Genomic DNA, 23732 nt, shown 5'->3' on the forward strand with positions numbered 1-23732 from the left:
ACCCAGGGATCCCTCTCATGAATAAATAAAATATTTAAAAAACAACTAAATAAAGGTGATCCTCTCCTGGCCAGCCTACCATCTCCACGTCACCTCTTGCCCACAAAAAGTGTCAAAGAGATTCAGAGTCTGCTGCGGAGGCAGACTGCGTCACAAAGATGTTCCTTCTATATAGTGTACCAGTTCCTAATATAGACTAAATCTCACTACTGGGATGGATAAAAATGGATGGTTATAATTTGGAAATAACCAAAGTAAAAGGAATTTTGTAATTCACTAAAGAGCTTTTTTGTTAAAAACTAGAAAAAATTATTTTAAAATAAGATGTTGGGGCGCCTGGCTGGCTCAGTCGGAAGAGTAGGTGACTTGATCTCGGGATTGTGAGTTCGAGCCCCATGTTGGGTGTAAAGATTAAATAAATAAAACTTTAAAAATATAAAATGAGATGTTGATACTTACATACAGTATTATGAAACATGTTAATACCTTACATGACATTTCAGCCCTTCTAAAAGAGATGTGATGGGGGCAGCCCTGGTGGTGCAGCGGTTTAGTGCCACCTGCAGTCCAAGGCGTGATCCTGGAGACCCTGGATCAAGTCCCATGTCAGGCTCTCTGCATGGTGCCTGTTTCTCCCTCTGCCTGTGTCTCTGCCTCTCTCTCTCTCTCTCTCTCTCTCTCTGTGCGTGTCTCTATGAATAAATAAATAAAGTCTTTAAAAAAAAATTAAAAGAGATGTGATGGGCAGCCCCGGTGGCTCAGTGGTTTAGCGCCACCTTCAGCCCAGGGCGTGATCCTGGAGACCCCGGATCAAGTCCCATGTCAGGCTCCCTACATGGAGCCTGCTTCTCCCTCTGCCTATGTCTCTGTGCCTCTCTCTCTCTCTCTCTGTGTGTCTCTCATGAATGGATAAATAAAATCTTAAAATAAAATAAAATAAAATAAAATAAAATAAAATAAAATAAAATAAAATAGATGTGATGATGAGTCTATAAAGACAGGTCTTGGACTACACTGGGGAGGATTCGATGAGGAATCTAGAGGCGGCAGCTTAGATTATCCAGATTTCTGCTCAGCCTCCACCCAAGTCCATGACACTCATCTATCTCTTCAACTGCCCCATCCAGAATTTCTGGTTCAGGGGTATTTTCATATATAACTTATCTCTGCTACTGGGGTTCTTGAAGGCAGAGGCTATTGGCTTTGAACCTTTGTATCTTGACTTGGGTCATGGAGGGTGCTGATACAAACAGCTTCTGAATGAGTGAAGCCAGTGGCAGCCCTTTAAGACTCCAGGAAACAAACATGACCACTCTTGATGAAGACTTAAAGTGTGTTCTGAGCGTCTGCAGTTGTCAGGGTATTTTATCCACCTCAAGAGGATCACATACTATTTTTATTTTAAAGGAGGTTCACATTTATAAGGGCACCTGGCTGGCTCAGTGGGTAGAGCATGCGACTCTTGATCTCGGGGTCGTTAATTCGAGCCACATGTTGGGTAGAGAGAGTACCTAGCTAAATTTTGAAATGGTGATCTTCCTTTGTTAAATTATTCATGTTTGCCTCTGAAACAAAAATAAGTTAGAAATGTTGAAATATCTCATTTCAGTGATGACTGCAGTCATTCCAATACAATAGGACAAATATTTTGACTGAAAAAAATAAGTTGTTCAACTTGGAGATGTTCATTTCCTAATAAACTATTTTTCAAATAATTATGGTAACTGTACCACTGAATTTTTCTTTGTGTACTATTGAGTTTTCTGAACCATTTATAGAACAAATGTAAGAAGAGTAGATAATAACAAATAAAAGTAAAACCTATATTCTATACTTTGGGGAAAACTTTATAAAGTATTATCAGATAAGAGCAACTGTTTTCCGGGGGGGGGGGGGGGGGGGAACAAGGTGAAATCCTGATTATAACAAAGCTCATTACTCCACAGACCAATGGCATCATGGGGTCAGGAAATGTCCTCTGACAAGCTCTGCATGTGCAATCAAATGTTATTTTACAATGCTAACGCTAATTCCATTCCAACGTTAATTCTAAAGGTTCAAACTTATTTTTATTGTGCAACTGTGATGGAATCTAACAGAATGTCTTCATTGGGCAAATGTGAATTGCTATTTGCTTATTTATTTAAACCACTCCTCCTGAGTCTCATAGGTCATGCAGACCTTTCAAACAGAAACTGGAAATTCTGCCCAAGTGAACCAATCTCTAGGCACCTGGGATCCATGGTAAGTGCTGTATCCCTGGGGTTATAGACAGCAGGGGCTCCTGGGGTTGCCCCTTAATCTCCGAGATGAGCAAAAGGACTTAGGAGAGGTGACCTGGTTTGCCCAAGCCCAGTGCCTGTTTGCAGCAGGGCTGAGCCTCGCCCAGGACCCAGCTCTTGTTACATCCACATAAGACGGCACCCAAACCTGACACTGCCAAAAATATTTTAGAATTCAGTTTCCAAAAAAGCCCATATGCCTGATACTGAGAATTACAGTAAGCCATACTTCATATTAAAAGGTGGCAGGTGTGTGGGAAAGGTGTGACCTGAGCAAGTTCAGGCTTAGGCTTAGCTAAGAAATGACACAAAAGCTGATGTGGGTTACAGCTTCTGAAAGCGCACAGGAGAAATAAAATAGGAAAGATTAAATCAAGGTTGTGTTCAGTTCCTCACGATTCACACCAGTGCATGGCGTCACGTGTTGTCCCTCTCCTTGTCCTGTTGTGTACCATTCTTTTCTGCTCTTTTTACTTATTCTGATTTTGTGACCCAGATCTACTTTCGCTGGTCTCTTCTGATGTCCATTCCTGTAACAACCAGCACACAAAACCAATGACAGCAACTCCAGATCCCTGAGGATCTAATGGTTATCAGGTTGCATTTCATCCGTAATGTAGAAGTTCCTCTCCTGAGCATCTCAGCATCTTGTCCCCCTCAAATCTGCCAATACCACAAGTTGTCCCTGGTTCTACCACTCTGGTTCATGCCCCAGGACAGGCACTTCCTGTTAAGTGCTGAATACCTTGAGTAAGAACAGGGCAGGTAGAGTACCTTCGGGACTGTAGCATTAGGTCATAAGGTATCTCCCCCCTCCTCTGCAATGACTCAGACCAAGCCAAAAATATTAATATGCGAAGAAGCCCTGCCAGCATCCGGCTCTTCTAGCCGCACCCACCCATACGGCTCTCGAACCTCATTTGCTGCTGTGGCCAGAGTGTCATTTGATGATCAGGTTGCCATGACAGCCCAGTGTAGCAGGTTTCCAATGAAACCTGCCTACACTTGCCAATTAGACACACAATGAGCAAAATTCTCTGAGCTTCTGAGAAGACGGCCCCTTGGGATTTGCAAGCTTGAATGCTGCTGAGGGCACCTCCCACTCCACACTAATGGCTTTCTTCTCCAACTGCAGATTAACTGTAAGACAAAGATAAAGGGGAGAACTGGAACAGTTCCTAGAATAAAAAAGCCTGCAGGAACCTGACTCCCTGGCAGACATATTTCAACGGAGGAAGTGAGAGCAAAACAAAGTAGTGCGGCTGGGGAACTGAGGAGCTAAGGACCAGGGGGCAACGTGTCTATAAGGTTTCTGCAGTCTTCTCAGGGAGACAGTCAGTGAGGTAGGTCCCCTCGGCCAGTGATCACAAACCCCAGACCCCACCTTTCGAAGTCACTGGAGCTGGTGGGCGAGGCCACGCTCTGTAGAAACATGCTCTTCCAACTGTCAGTTGATCCACAGAAATGCTCCTGCTATTCCCAGGTCCCAGTTTGTCGGCTTTTAAAGAGTCCACACTGCCCAGGTGTGCTTGTTCTCTTGCTTCAAACCAAAGAGGCTGATCTGTCTCTCTCCTGGGGCTGTCCCCGCCCCCACCCCCTGCCAGCTGATCCACATCTCTCTTTCCTGGGGAGAGTGGGTTAGTGAAAGGTCTGGGTCTCCGTCTCAGCCCCATGGCCCCTGACTGGCAGGCCAGGAGTGAAGCTGTTCAGAACATGAAGTCCTGATGCCAGGACACCCTGGGGAGGAGCGGGGGGGAGGAAGGCTGGCGAGAGGTGACGGGATGAGTTTGGAAAATGGTTCAGTTTATTTATTTTATTTATTTACTTATTTTTTAATTTTATTTATTCACGAGAGACACAGAAAGAGGCAGAGGGAGAAGCAGGCTCCACACAGGGAGCCCGATGTGGGACTCGATCCTGGGACTCCAGGACCACGCCCTGGGCCAAAGGCAGGCGCTAAACCCCTGAGCCACCCAGGGATTCCCAAATGGTGCAGTTTAATGATTAAAGTCCAAAGCAGGTGAATTTAAAAGGGAGCCAGCCAATCCCTTGATCCCTTGCCCATAAGGCCAACAGATCTGGAAATAAAAAAGCTCACAAAGGAGAGTGCCATTGCCATTTCTGAGCTCACCCCAAGATGACAGAAAGATAGAAAGTGACAGGGCTCGAAGCACACCTCAGGCGAACACAGACTCTGAGATCCTTGCCGACCAGGACGAGCCCAGGGGGAACTGAGGCTTCTCTGCCAAGCTCACGCCTAAATGCCCACAGAAGCTGTTGGCATCAAGAGTACCTCCCACTCAGCCAAGGAAAATGGAACACTGAATTATTTGATGTAGCAATTCAATTCAAGCAACATTTCTGGGGTAATCTACAATGTGCCAGACATGGGGCAGAACCTCTTTCCCTCTTCTAGTTGATTTTTATCATGACAAATGAGAACAGATTCAAAATAACCAAAACTCAGGAGGTCAGCAAGGTTGCCCCTAGTGCTGGCAGGAGAAATCCCAGGCGAACTGCGCTTTCTGTTCTAATCCTGAGAACACAACCGTATATTAAAATTGCTTAAGGGTAGTGAGGCCAAGTACAGGGCCAAAGTTCCACACAGATTCAGGTGAAATCTCATCTCTACTCCCCATAACTGTTTAATCCTGGGCAAATGACTCAACCTTTCTGCACCTGTTCTCTCATCCATGAAATGGGGGTGCTACCACTTACCTTGGCTTTTGTGAAGATGATCTGAGATAACCCACACTCAGAGCATGAGATGAATGGAAGGCTCTGGCACTCAGCAGACCCGCAGACCCTCGAGGGGCACCGGCCTCAGTACCTTGAGATTCCAGCCTTTCCACCGACTCCTCCTCCCACTCCCTTCCTTGCAGACCCAAGGCAAGGGGTCTGACCTTAGGGATGCAGGACAGGCTGGCCCTCCCCAGCTCCAGGCAGTTGGGTTCAACTTTGAAGATCCTCCCTGCATTGTTCAGACAGGCTAAGACATAAGACACACTGTAATAGTTTGTCTCTTCCTTTCAAATGGCTTTCTGGGGCCAAACAGAAAAATCCTAAGGTAAATCCTCTATTGCCTTCAACCTTCCTTCCCCAAATCGCCACACTGAAGCAGTCATGGCAGGCTGATAAAGCTCTTACTGTGGCCACAGGAAGATTCTAGACTGAAGACTTGGGCTTCTTCATTGTCTAATATTCTCCCCAGCCTCCAATACCAAACTGATTGATTTCTAAGTCCTTGCTTCCTCCCCACACTCCAGTTTTTTTCCAGGAAACCGATCCTAGACCAGCCCCTAGAGTAGGAGGTCTTCTTGAGGTTGCCATTACCTTAGGAAAATGCTCTGCAGGTCCGACCACCAGCAAAATGGTGGGTCTCTTTTCCGTGGCCTCAGCCTTTCCGTCCTGTTTCCCCAAAAAGCTTGACATCTGGTCTCCCCGAGCTGGAGCCAGGGTGCCTGTGACTTCATTATCCTTCCCCTCTCTGGAGCCTTGGCACCCAGCCCTAGGGAGAAGGCTAGACAGAAAATGCCACAGCATCTGCAACATCACGGCTTCCTCTCAATGTCGCGGATGGTGACTGTTCACTTTTGAGGAGGGATGTGACCACAATACCAAGGATCTCTGGCTACACGGTTGCTTGGAAGACTAGCCTGGGGAGTTGTAAGGCTGGACGCTCTGCATGCAGTGGCTGTTTCCTGCTTTTTCAAATTTGCTAGCACTGCTGTCCTGCCTGACCAGAGAAGTAGCTCACTCTCAGCGCCGCCGCTGGGTTGCTGGCAATGAGAGCAGCTGGAGCTTCTTCAATAAAAACTCACTTTTGCAGGTGGACGGTGATCAATTGTGTGGCTTTTTTCAAAAAGGAAAAAGCAATACCCCGGCTGATCTCTCCTGGCGGCAGAAGCAACTTGGAGCTCCCAAATATTCAGCAGTCCTCGCTCCACTAATGATCATCACACTAGCGAGGACCAGAGTACCCCTACCGCATTCTCACTGCAGCAGGGCGCGGCCAATCACCTCTGCCGACACTACCCAGTTCATTATCCCAACCGGCAGCGCTCCTCCAATCACAGGCGGCCGATTCCCTGCATGCATGCGGCCGGCAGCTCTGCAGGGAGGTGCTGATGGCGAGCTCCAGGCTCCGAGCGAGCCTCCCACCTCGCAGAGTCCTCCCTGTGCTGGCGCCCGCCCGCAGGACCCCAACTTCCTTCTCCCCGCCTGCTCGTTTCCGGGACGACATTCACCATCAAGGTTAACATGATCGACAGGCCCTGGCAACACTTCCTAACACATCTAGCAACATTTTTCTTTGCTCCCTTATCCCATTCTCTCCAACGGAGCGGAAAACAATACCCGCCATACCGGCTACTTACTCTCCCCGTGTCTTCCTCTACGCCATGAGCTGCTTGGGGACAGGAACCAAGTCACTCATGTTTCTACCGGTAGTACCCACAACCAGCACAGATGAAGTCTGCAGACTGGGATTGCGTCTATGATGATGAATAAAAGGGAATTAATCTTTGGTTATCTGTTTCTTAATTTGCTAGCTGCAGTGACCAATATCCTTCCAAAAGTCACCGTTTGATATGGTGTTCACAATCATTATTTTATTTATTTATTTTTTTTAAATTTTTTAAAATTTATTTATGATAGTCACACAGAGAGAGAGAGAGGCAGAGACACAGGCAGAGGGAGAAGCAGGCTCCATGCACCAGGAGCCCGACGTGGGATTCGATCCCGGGTCTCCAGGATTGTGCCCTGGGCCAAAGGCAGGCGCCAAACCGCTGCGCCACCCAGGGATCCCACAATCATTATTTTAAAAACACAAATATGGGGGGCACCTGGGTGGCAGAGTCGGTTGAACGTCTGACTCTTGGTTTCTATATTCACGGTGATCTCAGAGTCATGAGATAGGGCCCGGCAACAGGCTCCTTGCTCAGCTAAATAAATCTTAATAAAAAAAATGATAATAATAAATAAAATAAAATAAAATAAAATAAAATAAAATAAAATAAAATAAAACCACAAGTATGAGGGACGCCTGGGTGGCTCAGCGGTTGAGCGTCTGCCTTCGGCCCAGGGCGGGATCCTGGAGACCTGGGATCGAGTCCCACATCGGGCTCCCTGCATGGAGCCTGCTTCTCCCTCTGCCTGTGTCTCTGCCTCTCTCTGAATAAATAAATAAATAAATCTTAAAAAAAAAAAAAAGAATAAGGTATCTCTACCTACTGTTAGGAATGACTTGAAGGTATCTTTTTATTTTATTTTTTTTTTATCTTTTTATTTTTATTTTAAAATTTTATTTATTTATTCATGAGAGACACAGAGAGACGCAGAGACAAAGGCAGAAAGAGAAGCAGGCTCCATGCAGGGAACCTAATGTCCCAGGTCCGTGGGATCATGCCCCGAGCCACCGCTGAGCCACCCAGGCGTCCCTAAAATTATCTTTTGAAATGAGAAAAGCAAGATACAGAAGAAAAGAGATGATATACTGCCATTACATTTCAGCGTACATGTGACTAGTAACTCTGGAAAGACACACTAAAAATAGAAGAGATGGTTTAGGGCACTTGGGGGCTTGAGGGGAGAAAGGCAGGTAGGAGATTTCTTTTTAATGAATAGCCTTAGATCTTGTGAAACTGAATCATACGCCTTTTATGACCAGGTAAGCATACATATGTACATACATACAATTACTTAAAAGATCCCAGGTTTAAATCCTGGCCATCCCTTACTGGTAGTGTGAATGATCTTGGGCAGTTACTTTAGTTCTCTGTACTTTAGTATCTGTATGTGCAAAATGGGCATAGTAAAAGAACTGTATTGTTACTTCATAGAATTGGTCAAAAACTAAATTAGATAAGATACATAAAGCTCTTACAACAGTACATACTAGGGGCTCCGGGGTGGCTCAGTCAGTTGAGTGTCTGACTTGTGGTTTTGGCTCAGATCATGGTCTCATGGGTTGTGGGATCAAGCATGGCTCCATGTTCAGTGGGGAGTCTGCTGGAAGACTCTCTCCCTCTGCCCCTCCCCTCCCTAAAATAAATAAATAAACCTTTTTAAAAAAACAGTACATGCTAGCTCTTTTATTTTTTAAAACATTTTAGGGATCCCTGGGTTTGGCGCCTGCCTTTGACCCAGGGCGCGATCCTGGAAACCCGGGATCGAATCCCACATCGGGCTCCCGGTGCATGGAGCCTGCTTCTCCCTCTGCCTGTGTCTCTGCCTCTCTCTCTCTCTCTGTGACTATCATAAATAAATAAATTAATTAATTAAAAAAAAAGATTCTCTCTCCCTTTCCTCTGTCCCAGCCACTCATGCTCTCTCTCTCTCTCAAATAAATAAATAAATAATAAAAAAAAATTTTAAGTAATGTCTATACCCAAATGGGGCTTGAACTCACAACCCAGAGATCAAGAGTCACGTGCTCTACCAACTGAGCCAACTAGGCACCCCCATACCAGCTATTTCATTATCATCTAGAAAATGACTGTGAGTTCATGGAATTAAGTAGTTTTAATAGCAAAGAAGAGTCAGCCCAGAGTCCAAAATCCTATACAAGTAATCCTTTGAAGATGGATCTTGTTTTTAGGCACTGAAGGTCTGGTGAATTGCACATGGCAGTGTTATGGACTCCCATCTGCAAACACAAGAGAAATCTCTAATGTAGTAGATTACTAGCATTTCATTTAATGGACTCTTCCACTCCACAGAACTGAGTAAAAACTTAGGGGTTTCCAGCCAAGATGGAATAACAGGGACTGATTCACCTTTTAGCCCATAAGCAACAAAATACAGTGACTCCTGAGAGATCCATGCAAATGAGACAAGCCCTGCAACCGCCCCAGATTCCTGGCTGCAGTTTCCAGGCTACAGTCTAGGAAGTGAGTACCCAGGCAGAGCCCAGCAGTCTCCCCATGCTGAAGGCAGGGATCTGGAGGATCAGGGAGGCCAAGGAGCCAGAGGAGGAACAAATATCAGGGAGGAAGGAACTGAATAGATAGCAAGCTCTGGGGAGCTGCTGAGGGCCCCCTAGAGTCATGATGCTTGCATACAAGGAAACTGCCTGAGGGTGGGAAAAGAACCATCAAAGGCATCCTGTTTCCACCAGCTAGTGGAAAACCTCATAATATAGGGAGGTTCAGGGATGCCTGCCTGGGTGGCTCAGTGGTTGAGCATCTGCCTTTGGCTCAGGTCCTGATTATAGGATCCTGAGATAGAGTCCCAAATCAGGCTCCTTGTAGGGAGTCTGCTTCTCTCTCTGCCTGTGTCTCTGCCTCTCTCTCTGTGTCTCTCATGAATAAATAAAACCTTAAAAAAAATAATAAAAAAATAGGGAGGTTCAGGAAGGGTATGCAGAGTACTTTGCCTAGTAGTGGGGCAAAAGTGGCCCTACGCTAAATGTTATTCTGGCACCAAGAATAAAGCTTTAAGCTTATTTTTATTATTTTTAAAGATTTTATTTATTTATTCATGAGAGACACATACAGAGAGAGGCAGAGACACAGGCAGAGGGAGAAGCAGGCTCCATGCAGGGAGCCCGATGTGGGACTTGATCCCGGGACTCCAGGATCACTCCCTGAGCCAAAGGCAGATGCTCAACAGGTGAGCCATCCAGGCAACCCAAAAATAAAGCTTTAAACAGCAAGCCCTGTAGGGTCAAATAGTTTCCAAATAACTGCATCCTAGAATAAAGCTCAAGAATATTCATAGGAGGAGTGCCTGAGTGGCTCAGTCAGTTAAGCACCTGCCTTCGGCTCAGGTCATGATCCCAGGGTCCTGGGATGGAGCCCCATGTGCATGTCTAGCTCCCAGATCAGTGGGGTATCTGCTTCTCCTTCTCCCTCTGCTGGTGTTTATTTTTTTTTTAATTTTTATTTATTTATGATAGTCACAGAGAGAGAGAGAGAGGCAGAGACACAGGCAGAGGGAGAAGCAGGCTCCATGCACCGGGAGCCCGACGTGGGATTCGATCCCGGGTCTCCAGGATCGCGCCCTGGGCCAAAGGCAGGCGCCAAACCGCTGCGCCACCCAGGGATCCCTCTGCTGGTGTTTATACACATGTGCACTCTCTTTCTCTTCATGATTGCTCTCCCTCTCTTAAATAAAAAATAAAAAGAATATTTGTAGGACTATGAGAATATCTAGCACCCAGCAAGATAAAATCCAATTAAAAAAAAAAAACAAAAAACAGGAATGCAAAGAAGCAGGAAATGACCCATAATGAGAAATCAGTTGAAACTGACCCAGAGGGAGGCTTGGGTGGCTCAGCAGGCCACCTGGGTGGGACAACCACTAACATGCTAATATGAACTGGAGTTCATGAGGGTAGGGACAGAACATTTAAAGAAATAATGACTAGATTTCTACCCCCAACAAATTCAACAAATTCATTGAATACTACAAATCTACAGATCCAAGAAACGTAACAAACCCTCAACATAAGAAATATAAAACAAACTACACTCAAACCTATCAAATTAAATTTCTGAAAACCAGTGATAAAGTGGAATATCTTAAAATCTGATAGAGAAAAAAGACCCAAACATACAGTGGAACAAAGATAAGAATGACGGGGTACTTCCCATCAGAAACTGTTAACTTAGAAAAACACCTTCCACAAGGAAGGAAAAATAAAAACTTTCAGGCTTATGAAAGCTGAAAGAACTTATCACCAGTAGATTTGCATTACATGACATGCTAAAGGAGTTATTCAAGTAGAAGGAAAATCTAGATTTATACAAAGGAATGATGAGCACCAGAAATGGTAACTGTGTAGGAAAATATAAAGGATTCTTTCTTTGTTATTCAAATCTCTTTGATCCCAGGACCCCAGGATCATAATCTGAGCCAAAGGGAGACACTTAACCCACTGAGTCACCCAGGCGTCCTTAAAAGATAGTACCAAAGTGAAAGTAAAACAATGTATTGTGGGTTTATGACATATGTAGAAATAAAAATGTATGAGAACCACAGTACAAAAGCTGGGAGAATAGAAACAAAAGTACATTTGGTCCTTAAACAATGCAGAAGGTTGAGGCATCAATCCCTGAACAGTCAAAAATCCACTTTTGATTCTCTCAAAACTTAATAGCCTACTGTTGACCAGAAGCCTTAATGATAACATCAATAGTCGATTAACATATATTTTCTATGTTCATCTGCTTTTGGCTCAGGTTGTGATCCCAGGGTCCTGGGATCGAGACCTGCATCAGGCTCTCCCTGTGGGAAGCCTGCTTCTCCCTCTGCCTATATCTTTGACTCTCTCTGTGTGTCTCTCATAAATAAATAAATAAAATCTTTTTTTTTTTTTAAGATTTTATTTATTCATGAGAGACACAGAGAGAATGGCAGAGACACAGGCAGAGGGAGAAGCAGGCTTCATGCAGGGAGCCCGATGTGGGACTTGATCCCGGGGCTCCAGGATCACACCCTGGGCTGAAGGCAGGCGCCAAACCGCTGAGCCACCCTGGGATCCCAATAAATAAAATCTTAAATAAATAAATGATTTTATTTATTTGAGAGAGACAGAGAGAGAGAGAGCATGAGCAGAGAGAAGGAGAAGCAAACTCCTTGCAGAGCAGGGAGCCCGATGTGGGGCTTGATCCCAGGACCTAGATCGTGACCTGAACCAAAAAAAAAGACGCTTAACCAACTGGGCCACCCAGGCGCCCCTGTATTTTTTTCCCCCAAGAAATCCACATAGAGAAGTGGACCTGCACAATTCAAGCTCATGTTGTTCAGGGGTCAACTGTATACTAAGATTCTTAAACTATTTAATATAGTACCAGTTAAAGTAGGCTGTGATAAGTTAAAGTTGCATGTATATTATAATCTCTAAAGCTACCATAAGAGAGAGAGTTGGCTCATAAGCCAACAAAAGAGACAAAATGGAATCACAGATCATACTCAATTGACCCAAAAGAAGGCAGAAAGAAAGGGAAGAATAGATGACACACACAGAAGACAAATAGTAAAAAAAAAAAAAACCAAATAGCAAGATGGTAGATTCAAACCAAACCATATCAGTAACAGTAGGTACAGGTAGTCTAAACATCCCATTTAAAAGGTAGAGAATGTTAGATTGGATTAAACAGGCAAGATCTAGCCTATGTTACCTATAAGAAACACATGTTTTTGTAGCACATTATAGAGCCTCAAAAATACATGAAGCAAAACCAACAAAACTTCATGGAAAAGGAGACAAAATTATAGTCAGAGATCTTAACATCCTTCTTTGAATAACTGGTAGAACAAGAAGACAGAAAACCAATAAGGACACAGAAGACTTGGGCAACATTATCACCTTGACCTAACTGGCACTTCTAAAGCACTCTCTACATTAAGACTAGAATACATATTCTCTCCAAGTACACACATAACAGATTCTGGCTCACAAAACCAGTCTCACTAAATTTAAAAGGATTCAACTTGTACAGAGTACGTTCTTTGACCACAATGCAATTAAATTAGAAATCAATGATAGAAAGATACCTGGAAAATACCTATATGTTTGGAAACTAAATAACCCAACTCTAAATGATCCACGTGTCAAAGAAGAAATCAAAAGAGAAATTAGAGAAGTATTTTGAATGGTGTGAAAGCAGAACACATGAGAAGTTGTGGGACACAGCCAAAGCAATACTTAGAAGGGAAAGCCCATATTAGAAAAGAAAGGCCTCCAAGCAATGCCCTCAACTTCCCCTTCCCCTTCAAGAAAATAGAAAAGAACAAAGTAAACCCAGACTGAGCAGAAGAAAGGAAATAATCGAGGCAAGGGAGTGACCAAGCCTTATCTTAAAATCTGCACTGAAGACCCAGATCAGTGAAAACTTGCTCATACTTTGTCAATATTGTTATTTTGAAGCACCTTCTTTTTTATCTTTGATTCCCTTGTGGGTTAATGCAGTACCTCTCTTTTTCTTATATCACATCATCACTGAAACCAGTGGTTTTCTGGAGAACCATTAAACTTCTTTTGGGTTACAAGCAATTCCTATAATATAATTCTACTTCCTCGGGTATAAGAGGCCGCCGGTAGCCAGACACCAGGCTGGCAAGTGTAACCCTCCAGTAGCTGTTGCTTGTATGCATCAACAGAACCTGGTTAACAAGGCTAACCACCAGAAGTTACCCACTCTCGCAAGAAGCCAGGAAACAGACTTGCTGGATAAAACAAGACTCTAATGGAATGGCTGCCCAGCAGGAGCCCATTCCAAATTCTCCTGAGGAATTGCCCGGGGTGCAAAAGCCCTGGAGCAGCCAACAAAAGGAAAACTGGAGATTCCTGAGGAGTCTCATAACACGGCAGAGAGATTTCCCATGACTGACTCCAAGGCAATGTTTCATGTCTCATGTCTACCAGTTTAACTACCTATGACCTATCTGAGAATTATTACCATTCAGAAGAGCTGTAGTCAGAGGGAAGACTATTAACACTTTTTTTTAGATTTTATTTATTTATGAGATTGAGAGAGAAAGGGAACCTCAAGTGGATTCCAAGCTGAGGACAGAGCCCAATGCAGGACTCAATCCCACAGCCCTGAGATCATGACCTGAGCCAAAGCTGAAACCAAGGGCAGCCCCGGTGGTGCAGCAGTTTAGCGCCGCCTGCAGCCCAGGGTGTGATCCTGGAGACCAGGGATCAAGTCCCACGTCGGGCTCCCTGCATGGAGCCTGCTTCTCCCTCTGCCTGTGTCTCTGCCTCTCTCTCTCTCTGAATGAATAAATAAATGAATGAATGAATGAATGAATGAATAAATAAAATCTTTAAAAAATGATGAATGAATAAATCTTTTTTTTTAAACTTCCCATTTGCATTTTTTTTTTTTAAGATTTATTTATTTATGATAGACATAGACAGAGAGAGAGGCAGAGACACAGGCAGAGGGAGAAGCAGGCTCCATGCACCGGGAGCCTGATGTGGGATTCGATCCCGGGTCTCCAGGATCGCGCCCTGGGCCAAAGGCAGGCGCCAAACCGCTGTGCCACCCAGGGATCCCCCTAAATAAAATCTTAAAAAAAAAAAAAAGATCAAAGCTGAAACCAAGAGTTGGATGCTTAGCCCACGAAGCCACCCAAGCGCCCCAACACTTTTTTTTTTTTAACTGAAAAATTAAGCCAGACTTTGACAGAAAGCCACACTGATTTGCTTTGAAATGAGGTCTGGCTTGGCCAAGTAGGTTATATGGAGGCAAGGAGACAAAGCGAGGCACACCAGTTGGCACCAATGAAACCAAGGCATCGAAGATGACGATTCTGCAATGAAGAAGGTGAAATCCCCTAGTTTATTTCCATTTTAGGAAACAGAACTAAAAAAAATCTAGCTTTGGCAAAAAGTCCCTGAAGGAAACTCCTTTGACTGTGGGAAAGAGAAGTGCACTTTGGAGAAAACTCTTGGGAGGGCTTCTGTCAACTCCTGGTGAACAGCCAGTCCCCACCAAGGTTCAAGGTCAATGCCTACTAAGATGTCTTTTCCTTTTCTCTAAAAGAAAGTTAGGGACATATAAAATTAACCCAATTTAGAATTGGGATGTGTAGAATTTTGAGATGTGACACGTAAGTTAGGCACTACGCCATGTAGAAACATGCATGATTTTGTGTGTGTGCTCTTAGAAGAGCAGGATTCTCCTTCAAATCAGATGTGTGCCAAATGTTAAGGGGGAGGGGAGAATGAGGTATTGAGGCCAGCAGGTAAAAACTCCATCAGGGCAGCCCCGGTGGTGCAGCAGTTTAGCACCGCCTGCAGCCCAGGGTGTGATCCTGGAGACCCTGGATCGAGTCCCACGTCAGGCTCTCTGTGTGATGCCTACTTCTCCCTCTGCTTGTGTCTCTGCCTCTCTCTCTCTCTGTCTCTATGAATAAATAAATAAAATCTTAAAAAAAAAAAAAAAACTCCATCAGTTAAAATGATCAGAAATTTCTCAACCAATCCAAAATTGGCTCAGTGGGAGCCACACCCACTGTCATACATTGATCCTAATTCTGCAGCCAACTTACCCTTATTCACACTTTCCCTTCTCCACCTCAAAAAGGCAAACCAGCAGATTTATTATTAAAGCAACACTAAGTGTTGATCTCAGGGGGCACCTGGGTGGCTCAGTGGTTGAGCCTTTAGCTCAGGGCGTGATCCCGGGGTCTGGGATCAAGTCCCACATCGGGCTTCCACACAGAGCCTGCTTCTCCCTCAGCCTATGTCTCTGACTCACTCTCTCTCTCTATGTGTCTCATGAGTAAATAAATAAAATCTTTAAAAAAAAAAAAAAAGAAAACTGATTTCAGGATTACAGTCTAAAACTGAGATCAAATGAACAGTGCAAAAAATCATTTTCCCCAGCTGCTTGTTCTGTACTGAGCGGACTGCAGGGAACAGCCAGGGAAAGAGTGTGAAACCCACCCAACCACTGCCTTCAGCAAACACGCACCAGAGATCCCGTTGGGGTGCGAAGGGCAGACTTGAGAATTCCGTGTAAGCATCATGGTTTCTATCTTTTTAGCTATAGATTTATTAGATGCCATCTTTACTTCTTATACAGATTTTAATCTTTTAGAAAAGACTCTAGCAAAAGAATACACCCCTGATGTGATGAAAAAAAGAATAGCCGTATCCACAAATGCATCGCTAAGGGGTGCTCCAGGGACCTTACCTTACTCCCCCTAGTGAGTCTGCAGGTCCCTGGACAAGTCGTTTTAGCCTCTCTGGGCTGCCAAGTGGGGAGACTGAACTGGACAAACCTTGGAAAACTTTTGCATTCTAACATCATATGGATTCAGACTCAGCTTGCAGTAATAACCAAAAGCGACAAGCATTTTGCGCATGAAGGAGGTGGGGGGGCAACAGATGAATGAGGTGGGTGCTGTGGCTGGCTGGTTTTAACCGACTATTTAGTTGTGTCACGCCTAGGGCCAAGATTTCACAGCTTGTGCTCATTCTAAACCCTCCTCTGCCGGCCCCTCCTATTCACCACTGGCTTTCAATGGTTTTTGAGTTTTCCCACACAATATAGGTGGTTTTGTGTTTTGGTAAGAAGAGTCACGGCAGACTCCAGCCAAGGGGGGAGGGTTGGAGAGAAGGTACAAGGCCAGGGGTTGACCAGAACAGCCTGAAAGACTTCACAGAGCAATACCAGGAACAGGGACAGCCACCATCTCGTTTCCCCTTTGGCCCTAGAAAATGAGTCATGACTCACCTCCCTTTCAAGCTTCCTGGCCCACAGTGTAAAGCAGATAAGAAGCTCCTTGGGCTCTACCTTTGTTATTCATTTATTTAAAGAAAGGTGCACCAAACTTCTTGTTTGGTTTTCTTTAGGTATTGTGTTGAGTCTTTTCTATTCCGTATTTAGGAAGACCATACCATATCATTTTAGTCACTGCTTCCTGAGCACCATCGGGGTCCTGCAATGCTGAGCTGGTCTTTTACATGGTTGGTCACTGTCATAAACTGTGAAAATAAAAGTTGCAAAGTCTTCGGGGCTGGTGAAGTATCTGCAGCTGTAGAAGCAAGGAGGCAGGGTTTGCTGAACTAAACGGCAGTCAGAATCCTGGGCTCTGCTACTGCCTTTGCCTCCAACCAGCCTGACTTCTATGCCCCAGTCCCGCTTCTGCAAAATAACAAGGCTGGTGAGCTCATCTCTGAAGGTTTGAAGTCAGCTCCACTTGAAGCTTCCATTTTCACAACTTCCAAGTAAACTTCCAATCTGAGAAAAGGCCATCCATGGTTCATGAAAATAGGCAACAGGCTTGTGAGAGCCCAAAAGCACCCAGTTCTGTCCAGGGAAACATTTGGGCCAAAGACATCCTTTTTTTTTTTTTTTTTAATTAAGATTTTATTTATTTGTTTTAGAGAGAAAGAAAGAGAATGAGGGGAGGTGCAGAGGGAGAGGAACAAGTGGACTCCTCGCTGGAGCACAGAGCCCACCTGGGGGCTGGATCTCAGGACCCTGAGGATCACGACTTGAGCTAAAATCAAGAGTCTGGACAATTAACCATCTGAGCCGCCCAGGTGCCCTGAGCCAAAGACATCCTTCAGTGTAGATTGACTCTACCCCTTCGGTAACTTTTTAGAGATTTCCTGCTAGCAGGGTTTGTTTCTATCTTCCTAATGTCTGTAGGGCCCAAACTTTCCACAGCCCACACCTGTCCTCCCAAACTGCTGGCCCTCCCAGACCACACCACCCGGGTGCTACACAAACTTTATTACTGAGGTCCATCCACCAGATGTTCTTCCTTCTTCACCTAAGCCACCTGGGAAAAACCAATTCTGGGCATCTCATTTTCAAAGACTCTGTGTGCCAAAAAGCCACTTTGTGCCAAATACCTAGATGTCAAGACGCTGTGCCAGGCTCTTTACATACTTTGTCTAATTTAATCTCACAACCACCTTACGAAGCAGGTATTCATAATGCCATGTTTCTAATAAGGAGACTGAGGTGTGGAGAGGTTGAGTAACATGCTCAAGGTCACATGGCTGGCAAGCAGCAGAAATAGTATTTGAATCCAGATTTATACCACAGATCCTGTACTGGGTACAGGATCTTTTATTGTCATTGCTGTTGTTGTTTTTAAGTTTATTTAAGTAATCTCTATATCCAGTGTGGGGCTCAAACTTATGAGCCCAAGATCAAGAGTCACATGCTCTTCCAACTGAGCTAACCAGGTGCCCCTGTACTGGGTTTCTGAAAACAGTTTTACTGAGATAAAACCCCACGCACCCTACAAATCACCCCTTTATACAATTCGATGGTTTTTCACAGATCTGTGCGATCATCACCATAGTCCAGTGTAGAACATCTTCTCACCTCCAAAGAACCCCTAACCCTTTAGTTATCACCTTATCTCTACCTCTCCCCTCCCAGGTTTAGGCAACCACTAGTCTACTTTGTCTCTTTAGCTTTTCCTATTCTGGACTTCCATATAAATGGGTCGTGTAATACATGCTCTTTGTGACTGGCTTCTTTGACTTAGCATATTTCCAAGGGAAGACTGTCCTCCTAGCATATCCTGCCTCAGATGAGGGACCCCAAAAGGTATGGACAGCATATCATGTGAGCAATGCATGATGAACCCTGTTTTGGGCAGCAGCAGAAATTATTTTATAGACAGCTGTTTTCAGATACTTAGAGAGCCTTTGGATCACTTGGGTAGCATCTACGGATATAAGCAGACTGTCTGACATGAAAGCTCCCCACACTAGGTGTGAAGCTGGCCTATGGTGACCAGTGACCCTTTCAAGACTAAATTCTTTGATTCTGGGCAGTCCTGGTGGCACAGCGGTTTAGCGCCGCCTGCAGCCCAGGGCATGATCCTGGGGACCCTGGATCGAGTCCCACGTCGGGCTGCCTGCATGGAGCCTGCTTCCCCCTCTGCCTATGTCTCTGCTTCTCTCTCTCTCTCTGAATAAATAAATAAATCTTTAAAAAATAAATAAATAAATAAATAAATAAATAAATAAATTCTTTGATTCTGCCAAATTCATATAAGAAATGGCTATACATGAAAAGTCTGCCCGGCCTTAGTTTAATGAGACTGGTCCTATACAGTTTTGTTCATTAGATTCATCCTGGAGGTGTGCTCAGTAGGACTGGAAATGAATAGTAGCAAAAGTTTTTGTTTCTCTCAATCCCTGGTGGTCTCTGTGAGGCTTCAACAATTAATGACTCTTCGAGCATCAAAGGAATTCATTCAGCTGAAGCTCCAGATGAGGCCCACTCTGGTATATTCCCAACTATCATTTGGTTTTAGGATTGGGGTACCTGATTGTACCTTTCCAAATATCAATTAATTTATTTTATTTTTTAAGATTTTATTTATTTATTCATTCAAGAGAGACACAGACATAGGCAGAGGGAAAAGCAGGCTCCTCGCAGGGAACCCGATGCAGGACTGGATCCCAGGACCCAGGGATCATGAGCTGAGCCAAAGGCAGATGCTCAACCATTGAGCCACCCAGGTGCTCCGCAAATATCAATTAATTTTAAAAAGCCTTCTAGTTGACTTGATAATTACTTCAAACTAGGAACCAATTTCACAACAAAACACAATTAATTAGTTTAATATATGAATTAAATCTAATCTGTGGAATAGCATTTTTCTTTTTCAAGTGGGCCATTATATTTTACAAAGTGTTGTCTATCCTTTTTTTTAAATAAAAAGGCTCTTTATTTTGCAGATGATCTTACCTGAGTCTGGCTATTTAGGTAAATACCTTCCCCACAAATGGCCAATCATTTAAAAAGTATACAGTTCAACAGCACTGTCTGATTAAGCAGTACCACCTGATATCTTCTATTCATTCATTTTAAGTCAACAGAGATTGCCTCCCGTACACTGCTCAGGTCAAGGAGAGAATTAGGGCAGGGCGGATTCTCATTCTTTGATAATCTCCAGACAATCTTGAAATCTATTTTGGGAATAACAGATGTGGGTCTAACTGGATCTTTCTCAAAGTTCTTTCCAAAGCCTGAGTTGGAACTCTCTGTGTGTCCCTCAGAAACAACTGGTATAGTTATGGAGGAGTGGAACAGGAATCAGAAGACAGTTCAGTTGCTTCTCTGGTGTAATTCCTAGGAGGCCAAATGAGTTTTGAGGTTGTTTCACTGTCTTTCCAGACCTCTGTAAAATGGGGTGAAAACACTGCCTTGCTGCCTTCTCATAGTTATGGTGGAGTTCCAACTCAATGGCACATGTGCAAGTCTCTGAACTCGACCATCTTCTAGAAGCTTCACCTGCATTAAACACCAGTCTGGTAAGGGCCCAAGAGCCGCAGCTAAGGGGACAACTGTTTACATGTCACACAGCTTGCATTCTTTCTGTAATTGGCTCCCTGGGTTCTACCCTAGGTTTTAAATTTTGTTTTAAAACAAAGATTGCGTTTGGTCACATGAAACTGCCTTAAATAGGCAATCTATAATTAGCTCCAGCTGAAGCTTCAACTCCCAGAGTCACTACCGGTGTCGTCATCTCTTTTCTTTCTTTAATAAGCTCTGCCCCTCTTCGGTCCTAGGACGGGCTTCTGGTTAACATGCCCTGGCCGGCTGCCATGAGTTTCTCTGCCCACAACCATTTTGTCATTTTTCCTCAACCGTCCCAATTTCTTCTGAAATAAAGGCAGGTGACCCAAACTGCTGGTTCATGTCTAAAGAAAACTTGACTTGACCCATTGTAGGCTAGCCAGAGGCTTTATGTGGTCACAAGGCCTGGGTTCACACCACACACTGATAAGCACTCACAGGGGATTCCTGCGCAAACCCTAACATCTAGGACTGGTCCTCTGGGTCTCATGATGCAGCTACCAAAGCGTGATGTTGTGTTTTTCAATGCCTATTCCCATAGCAGATGACCCATTTCAAACCGAAGGCCCCCCACATTCTCTTTTGGTTTTGTTAGTTCTGCAAAACTACAGCACTGTTTTTTCTGTATGTAGCTAATACTGATAGAATTTCAACAGGAAGTGGGGGGGGGGGTTCGTGAGAGAGGGTGTCTTCCTGTGGCCCAGTTATTGACAAAAAGTCAGGTTCTCTAATACTTCAACCATTTGCCACAGGACTAACTTGTATATAAATGAATAAAATAGATCATTCCCAATTTCTCTCAAGCTGTACACTAATTTTACTTATATAAAACCCAAAAAAGTTGTAGAAATAGAGTCCATACTAAATCCACACACCAAAAGAATGATAAAGAAGGGGCAGCCCCGGTGGCACAGAAGTTTAGCTGCCGCCTGCAGCCCAGGGCATGATCCTGGAGACCCTGGATGAGTCCCACGTCAGGCTCTCTGCATGGAGCCTGTTTCTCCCTCTGCCTGTGTCTCTGCCTCTCTCTCTCTCTGCATCTCTATGAATAAATACATAAGAAATCTTAAAAAAAAAAAAAAAAAGAATGATAAAGAATTGTTTCACATCACACAACTGAGATTAGTCAAAGATTTCAGCCAATGTGACCCCAAGGGGAAAAGCTCCTTTTAGTTAATTAAAGTTTTAACACTGGAAATCAAAATGATCACTCCCTCCTTATTTCCCTTACAGATTTACTGGCCAAAAAAAGGGATTAACATTAATATCAGATGTATCATGAATCACAGTTGAGGCACAAAGTACGTACAAATATTGAATAAAGCCAGATGCCCTCAATGTGCCTGGGTAGGTTCACAAAAGCAGAAAGGTTCACCTAGGCTCACACTTCACCAAACTCCTAAAGCACAGACCCTGAGTTTAGCCATCCCATCTTTCCAGGCAACTTATTCATCAGATATGCATGGAAAAATATCTAGGGGCGCCAGGGTGGCTCAGATAGCTAAGAGTCTGCCTTTAGGCTCAGGTTGTGATCTCCAGTCCTGGGACAAGCCCTGCATTGCTCCGGGCTCAGAAGGGAATCTGCTTCTCCAGAGGATTCTTCCCCGTTTGTGCTTTCTCAACTGACTAAATAAAATATTTTAAAAATCTAGCTCATTGTATAAAAATGCAGGGAAAATAAAAATCTCAAACTTGTCTCCAAGCCTCTTAGACTTGGCCAAAAATTCTATCTTGCATAGTTTTACTCTCGGTCTTCTAGGCTGATCCTAAGTAGGTTAATTTTTTTTTTTTTTTAAGATTTTATTTACTTAAGAGACAGAACACCGGGGAGAGAGCAAGCACAAGTGGGGGGCAGAGAGAGAAGGATAAGCAGGCTCCCGACTCAGCAGGCTCAATCTCAGATCCTTGAGGATCATGACCTGAGCCAAAGACAGACGCTTAACCAACTATGCCACCCAGGCACCCAGGTTAAATACTTTAGATGTTGATCCAATACCCTGTAGCCAGAAGTTAAAAACACCTTAGATATACCCACCTGACCAACAAATGGGTTTAAAGTCACTGGTGTTTTATCAGATTTTTTTCATACTTGGCTATAAGAGATTCTCTAATTGTTGTATGTACAAATGGACCAAACAAACGAAAAGAGAAACAGGTTACCAGGTAAAGTACTCGGAAGTTCTATCCCACGTTGGAAATCAGATTAAGTCATAATAAATGAAATACTTGGGAAGAGTATCTGCAGCTACCAAGCCAGGGTGGGAAATACCAGGAGAGATAGAAGGGGAAGTGACAAGCCTCTGCTTGAGGTTCTTCTGAAGAAAGAACAGCACTTTTCTGGCAGGCCTAGATGGCCATTCTTGGTCCTCCCATTCCTCTTAGCCAAAGCCCGTTCCAGAATAGGAGTAAAAGTATCCCCTTCTCGGTGTGCAACGCTTTCACTTTTAGGAAGAATTTTCCTCCTTCCCCTCGAGATCACCATTCCATCTTCCGGATAACCATGTCAAATGAGGATGAACCTAAACCATGAGAACTGTCAAGTGTTGAGTCTTCACCAACCTCCTCACAGATCTGCCTGAAACCCCAGTTCCCATTTTTTCTACTCCCACATGCTTCTAAGAGGAACCAGATCAGGGCCCGCGGCTGGCAAAGAATCGAGAGGGGAGGGGGGGGCCGCCGGAGGATGGATGAAATAGTCAATGCAGCGGAGGGGAGGGCATCAAGCTTAGCTTGGAGGTCAGGAGGTGACAAAAGGCGACCGCCGAGACCTGGCCTCCTACTTGGAGAGAAGGCCGAGCAAAAAGGGCTATCCGCCCACCAGACAGCCCCAGAGGGCCCACCTGTGCCTACAGAGGGCCTTTCCCCCTAGTCCAAGCGCCCACAGAGCTCAAAAAGGAGCTCCACTCCCACGAGCACACACACGGCGCGTCCCACCCAGCCCAAGAGGCCGTCCACCAGCCCCGCCGCCACGCTCCACGGTGCTGCTCAAGAAGCCGGGCCGCTCAGACCTGTCACCCCGACCGCCGGAGGAGCTGGGGCGCGAAGGGACCCCTCCCAGCCCGCGCCGACTGAGCGCGCCGCCTACCCGGAGCTCGCCCTCCGTGCGGTGCAGTCCCAGGCGCCGCAGCCCCACGGCCAAGTCGTTGACACACAGGCCGCCGTCGCGGTTGACGTCGAGAGTCTGGAAGAGGCTCCACAGGCGCAGCTGGTGGTCCGGGCCCCCGCAGACGGCGCCGCCGCACGGGTCCACGGACGCCGGAGACGAGGCGGACGACGAGGAGGCGGCGGCGGCGGCGTCCGGCGGCGGGGAAGCCACGCAGCGGCACAACACACTGCTCACCATCGGGCGCGAGGCAGGGGCGCCCGGCGCGGGGCGGGGGAGGCTGGCCGGCGGGGAGAACGCGGAAGACACGCGGGAGTCCCCAGACAGGAGCGCGGGTTGAGAGAAGCCGGCAAGCGGGCGGGAGGGGCCGCTTCCGGGAGCCCGGCCCCGCCCCGCCCCGCCGCGCGCCGCCCGCCGCCTCGCTGGCCACGCCCCCAAGCGCGCCACCGGCCAATCACAGGCCCGGGCCGCCCCCCGGCGGGGCGGGGCCTTCCCGAGGACAGGCCACGCCGCCGACTGCCTGGATCAGGGGAGGAGGCGGGGCGATCCCTG

General features: G+C 45.4%; 1 protein-coding gene and 1 long non-coding RNA gene across 8 annotated transcripts in view; one reads left to right on the forward strand and one right to left on the reverse strand.

Annotated features, from left to right (window-relative positions):
* The window catches only part of SLC25A25 (solute carrier family 25 member 25), a 35868-nt gene extending 12433 nt beyond the window's left edge, over positions 1 to 23435 (reverse strand). For 2 of the 7 annotated variants that reach the window (XM_038549223.1, XM_038549222.1), the window contains exon 1: positions 23163 to 23435. In XM_038549223.1, coding sequence (XP_038405151.1) covers positions 23163 to 23420 — 258 coding nt within the window. In that variant the 5' untranslated portion in view covers positions 23421 to 23435. Of the gene's footprint in view, positions 1 to 5000; positions 5020 to 5615; positions 6078 to 6103; positions 6240 to 6658; positions 6678 to 23162 lie in introns of those variants that run through there. The other 5 variants (XM_038549232.1, XM_038549229.1, XM_038549224.1 and 2 more) reach the window with 5 other exon arrangements.
* LOC119873364 lies at positions 2175 to 6807 on the forward strand. Its single transcript, XR_005364950.1, has 2 exons — positions 2175 to 2244; positions 6112 to 6807. It is a non-coding gene; the product is annotated as an uncharacterized LOC119873364 (long non-coding RNA).
* Positions 23436 to 23732: the final 297 nt, after the last annotated feature.

The sequence above is a fragment of the Canis lupus genome, chromosome 9 (genome assembly GCF_011100685.1).
Source record: "Canis lupus familiaris isolate Mischka breed German Shepherd chromosome 9, alternate assembly UU_Cfam_GSD_1.0, whole genome shotgun sequence".
NCBI classification, from domain to species: domain Eukaryota; kingdom Metazoa; phylum Chordata; class Mammalia; order Carnivora; family Canidae; genus Canis; species Canis lupus.